This window comes from Eleutherodactylus coqui, chromosome 3, assembly GCF_035609145.1.
Source record: "Eleutherodactylus coqui strain aEleCoq1 chromosome 3, aEleCoq1.hap1, whole genome shotgun sequence".
Taxonomy (NCBI): domain Eukaryota; kingdom Metazoa; phylum Chordata; class Amphibia; order Anura; family Eleutherodactylidae; genus Eleutherodactylus; species Eleutherodactylus coqui.
In genome coordinates this window covers 278958948-278975241 of record NC_089839.1, presented here as the reverse complement: position 1 = coordinate 278975241, position 16294 = coordinate 278958948, and the positions used below count along the sequence as shown (strand labels likewise).

General features: G+C 42.5%; 1 protein-coding gene across 4 annotated transcripts in view; it reads left to right on the top strand.

Moving 5' to 3' along the window:
- PAPPA2 (pappalysin 2) overlaps positions 1-16294 on the top strand; it is a 208633-nt gene that overhangs the window by 122482 nt on the left and 69857 nt on the right. For all 4 annotated transcript variants that reach the window (XM_066597487.1, XM_066597489.1, XM_066597488.1 and 1 more), the window contains exons 14-16: positions 12573-12768; positions 13978-14116; positions 15777-15951. In XM_066597487.1, the coding sequence (XP_066453584.1) occupies positions 12573-12768; positions 13978-14116; positions 15777-15951 (510 nt within the window). The remainder of the gene's footprint in view (positions 1-12572; positions 12769-13977; positions 14117-15776; positions 15952-16294) is intronic.

Genomic DNA, 16294 nt, shown 5'->3' with positions numbered 1-16294 from the left:
CCCGGCACAGTATTCTTACTGCATATTACTGGCCGCTCTGTTGTCGGGGACCTCTCCAGCATGTCCCATACTGCAGTACTGGCTCTAGCCAGCAGATGGCGCCATTGTATAACGGCAGAAAGAGAAATTCCCCTAGGAAACCCTGAATCCAAAATTGGATTACAAAGGGTTAATAGTGGGAGTCACAACCATTGCCCGTTGCAATGTCTGCATACTGTAAAGCAGCAATATTTTAGCACTGCAACGCACGTTTATTTTCATTGTTAAAAAGCCGTACATTGATTTGAAGGTATGCTGCCATCCAATAGGTGGCGCTGCAGAGGTATTGTTTTATCTTCCTTATTTGCATAAAATTACCCAGAAAAGCATGCATGGCCATATAAGTCAACTCACTCACCTCTCAGGTGTTTTCTCACACCGCTCCTGGGTGCTCTCCTTGGAGAGGGATGATACCCCCCAACCCACTCACCCCCTAGGTGTCTCCACACACTTTTTGGGTGCTCTCCTTAAAGAGAGATGACACCCGTCTTGATCCACATTACAGGCCTCTCACCCGCCAAGCCAGAAACCTACAGCACACTGATGAGGGGCAAACACCCTGAAACAGCTGTCTGTGTATGGTTTTCTGGCTTGGTTTCCTATTCAGTCATTGTTTTACAGACTTGTTACAGAGTCGTACATTAATTTGAAGAAATGCTGCCATCCAATAGGTGGTGCTGCAGAGGTATTGTTCCATCTTCTTTATTTGCATAAAGAAGAGGAGCATGCATGGCCTTATAAGTCTCCTCACTCACCTCTCTGGTGTTTTCCTACACCCCTTCTGGGTGCTTTCCTTGGGGAGAGATGATGCCCCCCCGACCCATTCACCCCCTAGGTGTCTCCACACACTTTTTGGGTGCTCTCCTTAAGGAGAGACGACACCCATTTTGACCCACAAATTAAGGTGTTGCATGACTTCATTAAAGAGGTTTTCCGAATTGGTGGCGGTGGGGGGATGCAACATGTATAAAAAAAAACAAAACACAATACTCACGACGTGCTGCCACGATGTTCTCCCACTGCCTCTCGTTACGATTTGGTCTTCTGTTTACAAGCGCTACAGCGATCACATGGGTTGTCTGCCACATAACCTTCACTGACCAATCCATACACACACCAGCAGAGAAATGCTCAATTTGGCGTCCATTACCGAAATGACTCCAAGCATGCACCGGCATGTGGATCACTTAATTTGGGGCGGTTGTCATGATGTCACCCCGGTCCCGATTCTGTCACGGCCGGCAAGCATCCATATCATGATCAGATTATTATAACAGCTAAATGTAGCAATTCTACCGTTGCCGATGATGGCACATTGCTAGGATAATAGGTTTTCCTGATGAATCCCCGCCCCATGATCTTTAGAATGAAGGGTGCTTCCCAGTTTTTCAATGCACATGCATGCTCCTGCCCACCTGCTCTTGCCCACCTGTAGCGCCAAAGATTCAGCAAAGACTTCCCTTCAAATGATCATGATGTTATGATATATCCTAGCAATATGTCATACCCAAAGCTTAGACTGACCCTTCAAGCGATTCCGTAATATATATTATAGGTTCAGAGTTACCTTAAAATCCAATACAAATCAGGACAATAAACTCATTTTCTCATTCCTTTCTGAAGTGATCAGTGCATTGGCATCCAGATGGAAATGTCAAAGTACAGTGAAATTCTTGACCTTACATGGGATGGCGAGTATTGTGGTATGCTATAATACAAAGCATTCTCCTTCCTGGAATAAATAATTCACGTTCTTACTCTGGCAAAGGCCTGTTTTCAATGTATTCTGAGGATGATTAGATAACACACGTTTAAGCTTGCAGAATTTTCAGAAATTGTAGAATATGTGAGGACGAAAGTAATCATCTGAACCGCATGCTAAGGGTTTATATAGCTAATTTTTGCAAGTATATTATAGGAATGCTATGGATCGTGGAACATCCATATCTTAAAACCAACATAAAACAGCATTGGATTTGTGACAAGGCGCATTGACTTGTTGGAAGCATTACTGACCGTTCCCAGAGTATTACCACATTTTCGGCAGTACATTATTGTGCAGAATGTCAAGCTACATCTCCGTGTTCATGGTTCTTGTCGCTACAACTAATGGACCAAATCCGTACAACGTAAAACATCCCCAGACCATAATGGAACCTCAGCTGTACTTAACTGTTGGCACAACACACTCAGGCAAAAAGTGCTCCCTAGGCATCCTCCACACCCAGATACGTCTATCTGATTTGAAGATGGAGTAGTGTAACTCATCACTCCATAGAACATTCTTCCATTGCTCAACTGTCCAATGATGATGCTCCTCGCACCATTGTAGACAGGCCGATGCATTTTCTTTAAGACAACTTGTCAGACATTTGCAGGATGAATTGAGGGAAATACCAGCTGAAGGGTATCAGATGTTAGTCGAATATGTCAAGGAGGGTATCTAAGTCATTATGGCCAATGGTGGCTCCACTAGATATTGTTCTTACTCGGGTGTTCAATTACTTTTGATAGGATAGTGTATATCTACATAGCGTTCAGCTTTGTAAAAGTTGATGGAAAGATACTTAAAGGGTCACAAAACTAACTTATGACCTATCCACACAATATCCGCAGAATATGTCATAAGTGTCTGATTGCGGGTCAGACTGCTAGAACAACCCCTTAAACTTTCTAATTCATTACTAAGGAATAGAGTAAATGTTAGAATAGCCCAACAGAGAATCAAAGATTCTTCCTGTTGGCCCAGGGTCTTACAGAATAAAGGGGCCAATGACAACATGGACATAATGTCCAGCTAAGGGTGCCTACCCACTGGCGATTTTTTTTCCTGCGATGCTAAATTGCGTTTTGCGTTTTTTCTGAAGAGCAATTAGTATAGAATGTGTTCTTGTCCATTGGGGTTTTTTTTTCTGGTCCGTTGCAATTTTTAACATAGGAACTGTCAGTTGCATATGTGTCCTTATTTTTCTCTTAATGCACCCATGATTGTCAATGGAAATTAACGAAAAAGCTGCATTTTTCACGCGCGGAAATCGGCAACGCCAGTGGGTTAGTCCAAAATCAAGTGAAGTTGACAACTTGATCAGCTGGGCAATAAAGTCGTCATAATTTTTGCAAAATCGAATTGGGTTAGTCTTGCCCAATTTTTGGCAAAAATCGCACAGAAACTGAATTTCCCAAAATGCCTGGTACAATCAGTAGCCAGGGAGCCTTGGTGATGTCACCAAATGTTTTCCCCATATTGCATATGGGCAGCAGTTTCATTAGACACCTGCTTCACATGACCTAGCCATATACAGCATAAACACAGCAGTCATTTTGCAGTTCAGCACAGGACAGGAAAGCTTCATCATGTTTATATGACTATACTTGACAGAGACAGGCATTCTAAACATAGTATATATTGATGCTGATAATTTTAACATTTATGATGCAGTTGCTGCATCATATTTTTTTCCTATAAGAATATGGTTGTACATTGGTAGAGGGTATATTTGCTGTTGTAAACGTATATAGCAGCAAAGCAGACAGACAAACTACACTTTGGCGTAATTCTCTGTTTGTGGCCTCAAATATCGTTGTCAGAACTCAAATCGGGAACCCCCTGTACTCCAAGCAGTGCCCTTCTTATTAAGCCATCAGCTCTTTGGACAGTTGCCTTGCACACCTGTTGCCTTACTCCCAGATCCTGTTATCCCATAGCATATCCTAGCTCTGCCCGACTCTTGATTAGACTTCCTATAAAAGCCTAATCCTGCCACTGCACCAGCGCGTGATTAATCTGTTTTACAGCACGGTTTAGTCCAGCTCGATGTTGCCTGCTTCTCTGCTGTTTCTGCAAGACCTCCTGATATTGACTTCTGGCTTCCTCTCTGACTACGTTACCTGCCTCATCCATTTGTACTGCAACCGAGATTTCCCGATAACGACTCCTGGCTATCCTGACTACTGTCTTGCACAGCTACTACACCCATGGCTCCTATCCAGCCCTGATAAGCCGTTACAGTTGTTTAAGGTCACCAGTCCGGCTACTATGAATTATTTGCAGACCTTCAAGCAGCTAGTAGTGGACTTTAAGGAATTCAGTTATGCTGCACCAAACAGGGACCGCACACAAAGATACAAGCTATACTCTGCACCAAACAGGGAAACAGCAAATATACACAGTGCATGCTAGCAGCCTCAGATATTGTTCAAAGTCATCAGTCCAGCCACTACAAATGATTTGCAGGCCTTATGCAGCTACTAGTGGTTTTCTGCAAATTACAACATTAGCTGATAAGTTACATTAAAAAATTATCCAAAAAATAATACAAAGGAAAGGGGTAGGGGGCGTGTTGGTGGTAGAGGTGAACGTGGTGCAAGAAAGGGGGGTGTCTTCTCAAGCATGTTTCTCCACCCATGGGGGAAGTATAGAGGAGAAAGAAGATCACTAATCCCAGCTATTCTATGTGGATCGCAGAACCACCCAAAGGAAAATCTTAGGCCTCAACCCGAGGAATGTGGACCATTAGCCTTAGGCAGTTTGAGGCACATGAGTGCTATGATGCAGCAGTGCTTGCAGAAGGATTGTCACATAGCCCACATCAAAATATCAGATCATTACCGGGCAACCACCCTTTTGATACCCTCTACAAGCATAAAATGACAAATCTAATTCCAATACTGGAGATGGACCTCACAATGCAGACCGTTAAGTAGCTTGAACAGAGCATTTCCCTATGGCCGTGGGGATGTATCCGCAATGGATCGCAGTTCTGCAGCTCATGGCAGATGAGCAGAAAGCACTATTAGCAGGAAAATTCTAACAGAGGTATGGCATAGCTTTTTCAACCCATCAAAGCCTTCAGCAAAAGCAAAGGATAGGACTGGTAGTCACAGGCAGCACTTATCCATGATGGCCAAAAAGTATCAAAAAGTATGTCAGCTCTCACATAGATGTACTCAGACATGGTAGTGGCTCCTTTGACTTCTCGGTGTCTAAGCTGGATGACTGGCCAGAGCTTGCACAACATGCTTTGGAAGTCCTTACCTGCCCCGCAGTCAGTGTGCTATCAGAAAGGGTGTTCAGCACAGCTGGGGGAGTGATAACTAGCAGATCCATCCACCTGTCCACAGTCACCTGACATTTCTAAAAATGTACCAGGCGTGGATTTTGCCTGATTTATGCACCCCTGTGACAGATTCCACTAATTAGTTGGCATGCTTGCACTTTTTATTTACATATGACTAAGCATAGGTTTATTTCAAAGACCACACTGTGCCCTTGAGATTAAGTTGCGGCTACAGCTCTCCTACTGTTTCCACCACATTTCCTACTCCTACTTCCCCCAAATGAAAAATATGTCAATATGGAAATATAGAGCTACAGCTCTTATGTTTCCACGAAGAGCACACTGTGCCTTCAAGGTGCTGGTGCTGCTGGTGTTGGTGGAAATGCTGCTGCTTCCCTTCTCCTGCCTCCGCCATGTTTTCTCTTCCTTCCTCCCAAAACTAACATTTTCTGAAGCAGAAGAAACATCTGTAGCTCTACAGCTATTTTTTGGAGAAGGCCCATGCTTGGCTGTTCTGTTCATTTGGTAGAATTTGTCCTTTGCAAACTTTATGCCATTACTTTTAAAACAAGCAACACACCTGCTGTCTTGCATAGCAAAACTTTTGGGAGCTCTACAGCTGTTCCTTGGAGTCAGCCCGTGCTTCAGTCTTGTGTTCACCTGTCAGAACCTATGTGGGCCTTTTGTTTTCACTGACACTCCTGTACTACAATTGACCCCCACACCACTGTACACTATTTTTACCAATTTTTGGGAAGAGCACAGTGCTCTACAGATGTGTGGCTGTATTCTCATGTAATTTGGGGTTGGGGACTTTTGGCTGCATTGGGACCTTTTGGAGGGCAAATTAGTGGACCTGATTTTTACTACCATTTACTTTAATGGGAGTTGGAATCGGCTGGTCTGATTCACAATGATAATTGTGAAATTAGCCCAATACCGACATGAACCAATTATTTCACTAATCGCTGATCATTATTCAGGAGATGTAGGATTTTATTGAATTTTTAATAACCTATTCATCTTTAATGAAGTTGTCACTATTTACTATGGAAGTACTATGGCTCCATTCTATAGGGAGCCTTAGTAGGGCACCCATGGTAGTGTATAGGGATCCGTTATAAATCTATATACCTGTTAGTGCAAACCAATATTTGCTATACAATATGCTATTGGGGGTAAGCTGAGCTCAGGAGATTAACATTAAACCACACAGCATGGGATGTGATCCAAAGTAATCTGTTTATTGATTGACAGACTGCAGCTTTTATAGAGGCCCATGATCTAATTACAATAATTAAAATCTATTATAATTCATTTATTACCATTGGTCAAAGGAACATAAACATGCAGGATAAGGAATTTAACATCTAAATTGCTGAGGGAAAAGCAGAGCAGATGCAGTAGAATCCTTCATGATTAACTTCTCCGAACACAAAGGTACTTTAATTATAAACAATAATTGTTTATAGAGAGAGAGTACAACAGGGAGCAATGACCCGAGACATTCAATCTAGGGCCTTGGATTGTTCTAGTCTTCGAGGTCCCTTCTTATTCTTTAATACATTTTAGCAAATCTTGTTAAAAGAAAAGTACAAAAAAACTGACACAGAATATGGCTACTTGCTCACAAAATGGCTACACGTAGGATAGAACATGGAGTCATATTCATTTTACTAACATACCTCTGATTTCATACAAAGCTTTGTTCTATTGGATTCCATATATTTCCAACACAAAAACAGTTGTGGTATGCTCCACCAGATGTTGTATTATAGTCAACTGCTAAAAAGCGTCTTGTTTGATCCAATACTGTGTATAAAGACAACTCTACGAGATCTTGTGCTATGAGTATATCCAAAATCAGTGTTTCTAAAACTTGTCTTCAAGGAACCCCAACAGGCCATGTCTTGTGGGTTTCCTCAGAGTTCCAGATGAGATTTAATTAGTTTCTCTTAATTAATAATTAGCATGTATGTTTTCTCGATGGGATAACCTCAAGATATGGCCTGTTCAGGTTCCTTAAGGATATGAATTAAAAACACTCCTTTAAATGAATAGTTGTACCTAATCTTGTTATAGCTGATGACATTCCTTCTAACAAGTTTTCTGGGCATGCTGAGACTTATAGCACCCATGGCTAGCTAATGACAAATTGCTCTTTACATGAGGATTCCCAATACAATGTTTTTTTCACAATAAGTTCCAGTGCAGTCTAATATTTCCCTAATTGCTAATAATTCTAGATGATCTGAGGGTGAACTCCAAAATACTTGAAAGAACAAAAAGAAAACAAAAAAGTGACAGCGCTCATGGGTATATAGTATCATATGAAGGCGCAGAGATAGTAAGACATATCACACAGTTTGTATAAAAGTTACAGAACCTCCCGTTTACCCTTTTCCAGGTGTACCCATCATACAATCAGAAAATCTAGTGGACATATAGGATGTGCCCAATTGTCCAGCAACCACCCAAGGCCTGCTAGGGGTCAAATACAGGATGTATTGTAGGTAAAAAACACCAAACTGTGATGGTTTCAGAGGTTCATAGATGCCTCCTTTCATTTGAGAACCTCTAAAAAGGTCACAGTTTGGTGTTCTTCACCTTCAATAAACCCTGTATTGGACCTCTAATGGACCTTGAGTGGTTTCTGGACAAGTGGATGTGTCCAATATACTAACTCTAATATGTACACATCTGAAAGGGGTCAAACAGGAGGTTTTGTTATCCCTTTATGAAGTAAGGCCTGTGTGATGTGTCTTGCTATCTCTACATCTTCAGATTGTATCTCATACCCCTGAACGCTAGCACTATTTTGGTTTTCGTCTGGTTCTTACATGCCTGTTTATTAGTGTTGAATAAACCAAACCGGTATAATCTTTGGGTCAAACTTTGCTAAAACCAAGCTTTTAACAAATGTATATCCAAAACAGAGTTCTACGTTTGGTTCGCTCAACATTAGCCCTAAACATTGGTATATAACATTGTCTAAGAGCCATAAAAGCCCTGCATAACACTCTCAGAGTATCATACAGGGATTTTATGGCTTTTAGACAGTGCTCTACACCAGTTTTAGGGGTTTTGATGAAATTCTGGTTCAGTTCGTACTAATTCGGACAGAACAGAACTTTTTGCAAAAATTCAGCAAAACGAACTTACTTGAACTTTTTAAAAGTTCACTCATCACTACTATTTGTCAAGACCAAATTAGGTAATCTTAGACAGTTTGCTGGCACCCTTTGGGTCACCTATTCTGAAGAACGGGGGATTGTGTCCACTCTGGGTATTTTAAAAGCTTTCTTGGCTTTTTGGTGAGCCCTGTGTTGGGTATCACCGAAGCACTTGGTGAGTTTGTTTTATTCCTCTCTCTGTACTCCCATTGTTCAGACATAGAGCGCTGTCTATGCTTTTAATTGTCTTTGCTTCAGAAATACTTGAGTCAGTTCTGTTATTCTCATATCTGTCACACAGAGTCTTCTCTAACTGTTCTGGGTGAGTAATTATTTATCCTTTTTGCCTCTTGATGTCACACCGTCCTACATTATGGAAATGAAATCAATATCATGAGATTACACAATAAATCATACCGTATCAGCATTCACTGACCAGATGACATAACTTCATTATGCACTTGATTTACCAGAAATACAGAATCCTAAATCGAGCTACAATGGATCATTGTTGGAAGTGCAAGATGTATCCTTATAAAGTGAATGTTACAAGATGACGATGATGCACTATTTCTGTGGGCAAAAGCAAGTTATTTAGCTTATTGTGAGAGGAGTTTAAATTTGTAATTTCACAGATATGAATTGTTTTTGCCTGTGCATATTTCACTATCTGCCATCTGAGAATCCAGAAAGTCAACTAATCCAGCATCTCTTTTTCACACAAACCTTTTAGTTTTGAAGTAGAATGCCAGATAATGCATTACAGTTGGTGGCCACGGCCATCATCTTGCCTCAACTGTCTCTGCTGATGGCCTCTCCTGTCAATGGCAGACACTGGCCTTCTGATAGCCTCGTTGTACTGACTGAAGGGCTTTCGTACGCACATGCCTGCTGTCTCAGGGGGCCACCAATCCCGGATCACCTTTGTTTACATCAGACACCTAGCGCATATGCTTTTGATCTTCTTGGTAGCTGAAGGTGATTTTCGTTTGTTCTGCTTTTTGTTTCTGACTCTGGCTATTCCCTGACTACTCTGCATTCTCTGCTCATGATCTCAGCTTGCTTTATTCACAAATGTCCTATCTGTCGCCTCCCTCGACCCCTGGCCTATTTATACCATGATCGATCTGCTATGTTTACCCTGACCTCTGACCTGTATTTGTATCCTGCCTCAATTTCCAAATTCCTCTGACTACACCTCTGTTCACACACTCAGGAACTGCACTTTGGTCTGTAATTGTGTCAACAACTACATAATTGGAGGCACTTTCATGGCGTCGCCAAGGGTACCCTGTGGCAAAGTCCAAATCCCAACTAGTGGGGTGAAAGGGTGAAAACCAGGTTTCCTCAGTTACCGCCTCTAGATTTGGCCCAAACCAATATGTTGCACAGCAGGTCTACATCCCCTGGTTCTCACACTATAATGGTCCCTGCTATAGTCTAGCCTGTCAAAAGGGGAAATACAGGAGATGCCTGCTGTCAGTTCTTATTGGTTGAAGTACACTACAGTGCGATTCTGTTAGTCCAGCATCAGTGGTCTAGAAAGTTTTATAATATGGCACTTTTTATCCAGCACAAAATTCCAACATGGTATGGATTTTCCTAAAACTAAAAAGTTTCAACCAATTTTCAAAATCAATGTAACTAATAAAAAAAACTCATGGACGCTCCGGTGGATTGATGTGAGCATGATGGTGGTAACAGATTCCTGCCAATACGTAATGCACCTCGTGGAGGAATCTGTGTACCAGGGTACTGCTGCACCTCCCCCCCCCCCCCCCCCCCACGAGACCTTGTGTTATTTGTTGACTCGAGTTTTTAGCTTATTGTTAATTTGTTGGAATGCTTAATGAAAAAGTTGCTGTCACTTTAAGAAGTGCGAGGCTGGGCTGGAGGTGTCTTCCTGTGAGACTGGCGAGAAGAAGTAGATATAAATGAGAGTAGAATTGCAGCCTTCCGCAATCATCTTTTAGCCCCCCCCGCAAGCTGGGTATTTGTTTTACCGACCTCAGAAGGATGGAAGGCGGAGTATATCTTGAGCCGGCTATCTGAACCAAATGGGAATGGAACCCGCAACCGTGAGTGAGAGCTTAGAACTGCATTTCTGCTGATTTAGCATTCTGCGTCACACGGGTCTTTACTTTGTGCCACACAGGGCTCTACTTTGCCCCATATGGGGCTTTACTCTGCGCCACATGGGGCTCTACTCTGCGTCACATGGGGCTCATTCTGTGCTACATGGGGCTCACTCTGCACCACACAATGACTGGGGAAGGCAAGGGCAGACCACCCTGCAAAAACAGCCTGCCAAACAGACATCACGATATGATGTCACCCTAGGAGTCAGTCATGACTTGGTGCTTGCACCAGGGGACTTTACCTTTAAGGCCTGCGATCAAGTTGCTGTTTTTGCTATTCATGAGAGGGAAGGAAGTGTGTGGATAGTGTGCAGATCCTTTGCATCAGTCTTTGGCCTGCAGAACAGTAGGTTAGAGTTACACAGTTAGGGGAAGCAAAAGAACCTCAAAAGAGACAGATACTCTGCAAGGTAGGACTCCAGGCATTGTACGGGACTCATTGCTGGCGAAACTGGTGAGAGTTCATTTTGCCTTGTTTTTTTATTTGACTGAAACTTAGCATGCAAGTGGTCTTTGATGTTATGTGGTCTCGACCCATCACAAAGACCCTACATATCTCCTATCTAGAGAACTCATGCAAGGAGGCCTTTGCTAGGGCTCACCCTCTGTTGTACTACCCATGCTCTCTAGAGCCTCATAACTCTGGTTGCCTCCTGTGTTCCATCCTCCCTGCCTGTCCATCCCCGAACTTGTTTATAGCAGTTCAGCCTTCTCTCCACATTTCTTCAAATGTAAGTGGTTAGCACTTAGAACCACCAATGTTAATCTTTTTCTTTGAAGTAATAGTGGGGAAGACTCAGTCCAGGTTTCTCATCTCTTAGCCAGAGTGTAGAGTGGTTGCAAAGAGTGTCCCTTAATCTGAAGGATCTGCCCAATCTTGCATTACACAGACAACCCATTGACTTGAATGGGAGTTGTACAATGCTTCATTTCGCCTGTAGTGGCACTGCAGGGAAATTTAATACTTAGGCCTCATGTCCACAGGCAAAAGATTATTTAAAATCCGCAGCGGATCACCCGCATGCGGATCCACATCCCATAGGGATGCATTGACCACCCGCGGGTAGATAAATCCCCGTGGATGGTCAAAAAAAGGGATTTTAAAAAAATGGAGCATGAAAAAATACGGACCATGCTCCATTTAGGTGCGGGTCTCCCGCGCGGACGGCTCCCGCAGGCTTATATTGAAGCCTATGGAAGCCGTCCGGTTCCGCGGGAGACCAAAATCAGAATATACTCACCTGCTCCGGATCTTCCCTTCTTCGCGGCTTCATCTTCTCTCCGTCGCGGCCGGATCTTTTTTCTTCGGGCCGGCGCATGCGGACATGAGGTCTTACTACCAGGTTACTCCACAAGTTTCAGCTGATCGCTGGGGGTTGCAGATGGGAAGGGACTGGAGCCTTCTAACAAGTAGGGATTGTCCAAAGTGGAGAACCCTTTAAATATCATATAAAACAGGTGCTGATATCTGTCTGCAGTCATTTAAAGAGTATTTCCAACAACTTAAACTTGTTTCACAATGGCTCTATCCTTCCTGGTTGCTGCTGACCATAGCCAGTGATTGGCTGCAGCAGTCACAGGTCTTGGTCAACAGCAACCAGGAAGGACAGAGTGATTGCAGAGAAAGTTATGGGAGGATCAAATAAGGTGAAAAAAACACAGAAAATGTAACTGATCCAATCTTTCAAAAGTTATAGCATTTTAAAGTAAGGTCTGTATTATTTTCAATATATACACTTTGAAAATGATCACTGAAAGCGTTTGCAAAGCACTTCTCAAAGGTGGGGAACGGGAGTGAATGCACTGCAGGTATACAAAAGTCCTCATACAGCATCATCAAAACAAAAGACTATGCTCTGCGTGGAGGCCCCATTTCTGTGGCTGTAAAATGACCTTGTAGACTCAGAGGCCATCTGCAAAAAAATAACAGACGCCTGCCTTAAAATTTGCTTTCTACATCAAAAATAATAACTTGCAAGGAAAACGCTTCAATTAGATGTATTCTGTTTTTTTAAAGCCTTTCAGATTTTTCTCATTGATGACAACATTAATCTCAGCATTATGGATCTAGAACCTTCCTCCATTCAGATGTAAACCACAGCATGTATATTTTGTCACTTTGAAATCCACATATTAAAGCCATTGTCACATCTGTGTTTTCCTAGGAACGCACCAACTTTCATGTCTGAGTAACCCTGTGGTTTTGAGATGTCCCAAAAACCCAATGTACAGAGTGGCATCACTGACGCTAAAGTTCTCATCCCCCCTCATTGGGATTCATGGAGTGGCCCTTAGGTCCCCAGGTAGCATCAGTGACTCAAGTATGGGGAGAAATCAGCAACCTCTTCGAAAGAATTGCAGGTAATTGATGAATTAGTGTTAGTGTTGAGTGACGTTTTGAAAAATTTGGTTTGGCCGATTCACCAAGTTTCGGTTTGGTCCAAGTTAGTTCAAACCAAACCGGAACTTCACCAACACTCATAAGAGTGTAATAACGCTGTCTGAGGCTTCTTTCACATGAGCGCATATCGGCCGGCTGGTGCTGTGATCCAATGAATCAGATCACATGGGCGTATTTACGAGACGTAAAAACGCCCGGACGGCAAATATAGCGCCAGGTGTTTTTACATCGAGCCCAAAACATAGTTCTGGAACTATGTTTGGGCCAGAATACGTCGGGCCGCTGCATGGGCTCCTATGGGAGACCATGGCAGCAGCCGTAGGTGGGATGGAGTTTAGTATCATTGCTGCTAAACTACCTCCCTCTGTTTTCCTCCCCTTCCCCGTGCAGGCTTACCTCTCCTACCCGCTCGGGTAGAGCTAAGTGCACGCTTTGTCCCTACCCTTTGTTCATAGCCATCAATAGGAGGAGACGGGGCTGACCGGCACGTAGCTCCGCCACCTACCCACCCCCTCCCATTGCACAGACCGAGCAGGGAGGAAGATAGGTAAGCCTGCGATGGGGAGGGAGGGGTAATGGGTGCATTTGCGCCGGCCTCACCAGACCATATGAACGGGCGCACAATTTGATTTGTGTGCCTGTTCACCAGTTTTTTAACCCCCAATGTAGCATATATTGGCTGGCTTTGAAAACGGCCAGCCGATATGCGCTCGTGTGAAAGAAGCCTAAGAGCCATAAAATTATTTTTCACTCTTCTTTCCTTCCTCCTTCTTTGGAGGCAGAAGAAGAACAGTGGCTCAGTGGGTAGCTCTGCTGTCTTGCAGTGCTGGGGACCTACGTTCAAATCTGACCAAGTTGATGTTGTCCTTGGTCAGATTTGAACCTAGGACCCTACTACTGCAAGGCAACAGTGCTAACCAGTGAGCCTCATTGGAAGACAAACTTTAGTGGGTTCAGCCAAGACAAACCACCCAAGATTTGGGCTCACAAGGGTTTGATTGTTTTGGCTCCCTCAACATTAATTAGTATAATATGTATATACTGTATTAGACTCTGTTCACACTAGTGTCATGTCTTCTTCGAAGAGCCCATTGACTTATAATGGTAATCAATAACAGATATCGAAATATTCTAGCTTTGTCATTTATGAAGTCTATTTAATTCTCCAGTTCATGCCCCACTTTGCATGTGCAACATGGGACTACCCAATGCTCTACAGATCTGGATGGCGAGACCCTATGTTCGGTGACATGTGATAGAGGTTACGTTCTCCATACAGTCAGTAAGAAAGGACATAACATCGTACAGGTAAGCGAGAACCTTAAATAGGAATTATTCACAAAAAATCAAAATCAGAAATTAAATAACCACCATAGTTGGAGACAATGTAATTCTCTTATTTCTGAGGTTGATGGTAAAGCAGAGTTTCCAATGGAATTGTGATCCAGTGCTACTAAAGTGCTTTAGCTTTCCAGATGTCCCTTATTATTGCATATGTGTCACACCAATTGGTTTCTGACATGCTGTAATATAAACCCTAAAAAACACCTTTTTAAAAAAGTTCAATACTGTGTTATGAGACTACTCAAATGGCCTCCATCTTAAACTTTCAAACATGCACCAATAGGGCACATCTGAAGTAGAGGTGAGGCGTAACAAATTTTTCTTCTACAGTGTACACTGATTGATCACTTTATTATAGACTCTATATCTTTCATTATTAGAGCTTCACTGTATGAAAATTACGGTAGATGTGTGACCCCGTAGTGCAGCATAAAATCATATTACAAGTTTTCCATAGGTTTTCCATAAGTGTTAATTCCCATTAAAATGGGAAGCGCATATTAATTTGAGTGACTTCCAAAGAGGCCTGGTCATCGATAGTAGACTAGCCAAGGCCAAGATTTCATACACTGCCAGCCTTGTTGGGTTTTCTCATGCAACAGGGTGAAGAGTATACAGAGAATGGTGTGATCGATGATAAACATCCAGTGAAAGGGGAACCTGCAGATTTTAAAAAAGGTGTAGGTAAGAGAGGTCAGAGAAGGATGTCATGAACTGTGCTGACTGATGTACGCTGGTGCTCCAATGAATATGTCTGGATTTACAACTCATTGTTCCTTAACACGGATGGGCTAAAATGGTAGACAACCAGTTTGAGTGCCATTGCTGTCTAAGGGGAACATAAAGGCGAGACTCCAATTGGGAATAGAACACAAAAATTGAATCACTGAGCAGTGGAAAAATATCTACTGGTCAGATGAATTGCACCATGCTGATGGGAGGTTCAGAATTTGGTGTAAGAAGCATGAATCCTTCCTGTCAAGTGGCAACAGTTTAGGCTGGTGGAGGTGGATCAATGATGTGGCAAATGTTTTCTTAGCACACCCTTGGTCCTTTGATACCAGTGAATGGAAGCCATGATGAATTGAAAAAGATGGCGCTCCCCTATTGGTATGAGATAGCGAGCTACAAGAATGTGTGCTCTTAGGTAGTCGAGTGGGTGATGAGACAAGTGAGAGTTGGTTAGGTGCTGCCAGTTTAGGTAAATGCCAAACCCAAATCAGTAGGAATGGTATTACTTCATTTGAAGTCAGCAGACTAAGGCCACAGAAAGTGCATTGACCACCGTATCTGAGGAAGAGGCACTAGCATCAGAACACATTATGCTTGCTAGTTCTTAAATAAATGCAGATAGGTTGCGCCAAACCCCAGTTTTTTCTACCATTCTCCCTAAGGACGAATTACTGTCATTTTGAAGACCAAAGAAAGTCTGATGCGCTACTTGATGGTTGTCTCTTATAAAGTGTCTATTCAGTGTATAACACATTATATGAATGTACAATATATAAGACTTACATTTACACATTTTTAGTGGTAAATATTAAGAATATGTGCAGTTTTCATAAATGATAAAAGAAATACTTATGATTACTTATGCACTTTCTTGTTTAATAATTTAAATTAGGAAACTTCTTTAAAGTGCTTGGCTGGGCGCTGGAATCTAAGTGTAACCTGTGAGTTTTTGGATTGTGGACCTCCTCCCCCATCATTGGTATACCATGCCAGGTTCTTCTGTCCAGATGGAACAGGTTTAGGAAACCGCTGCTTCTTCACTTGCCTTCCTCCTGCCAAATTCCAAGGTACATACCCACTATTGCCATGGCTTTAATGATCTCTGTTAAACTTATTGTTAAAAAGCTCTTGACATATATGTTTAAAGGGTCTGTTCTTATACCCTATATGGGTATACACTATCCTACCAAGAGTAAGTGGACAGCTGAGCAAGAATCAAAAGTAGTATTTATTTACATATGCTCATTCTTAGTGGAGCTTCTTTGGCCCTAATGACATCGGATACTTTTCGGGACATTCTTTCTACTAAAGTCTGATACACTTCACCTGATATTTCCCTGCATTCAACCTGCAAATGTCTGGAGAGTTATTTCAAAGGAAATGGATGCTGTTCATATTTCCTGTTGTTCC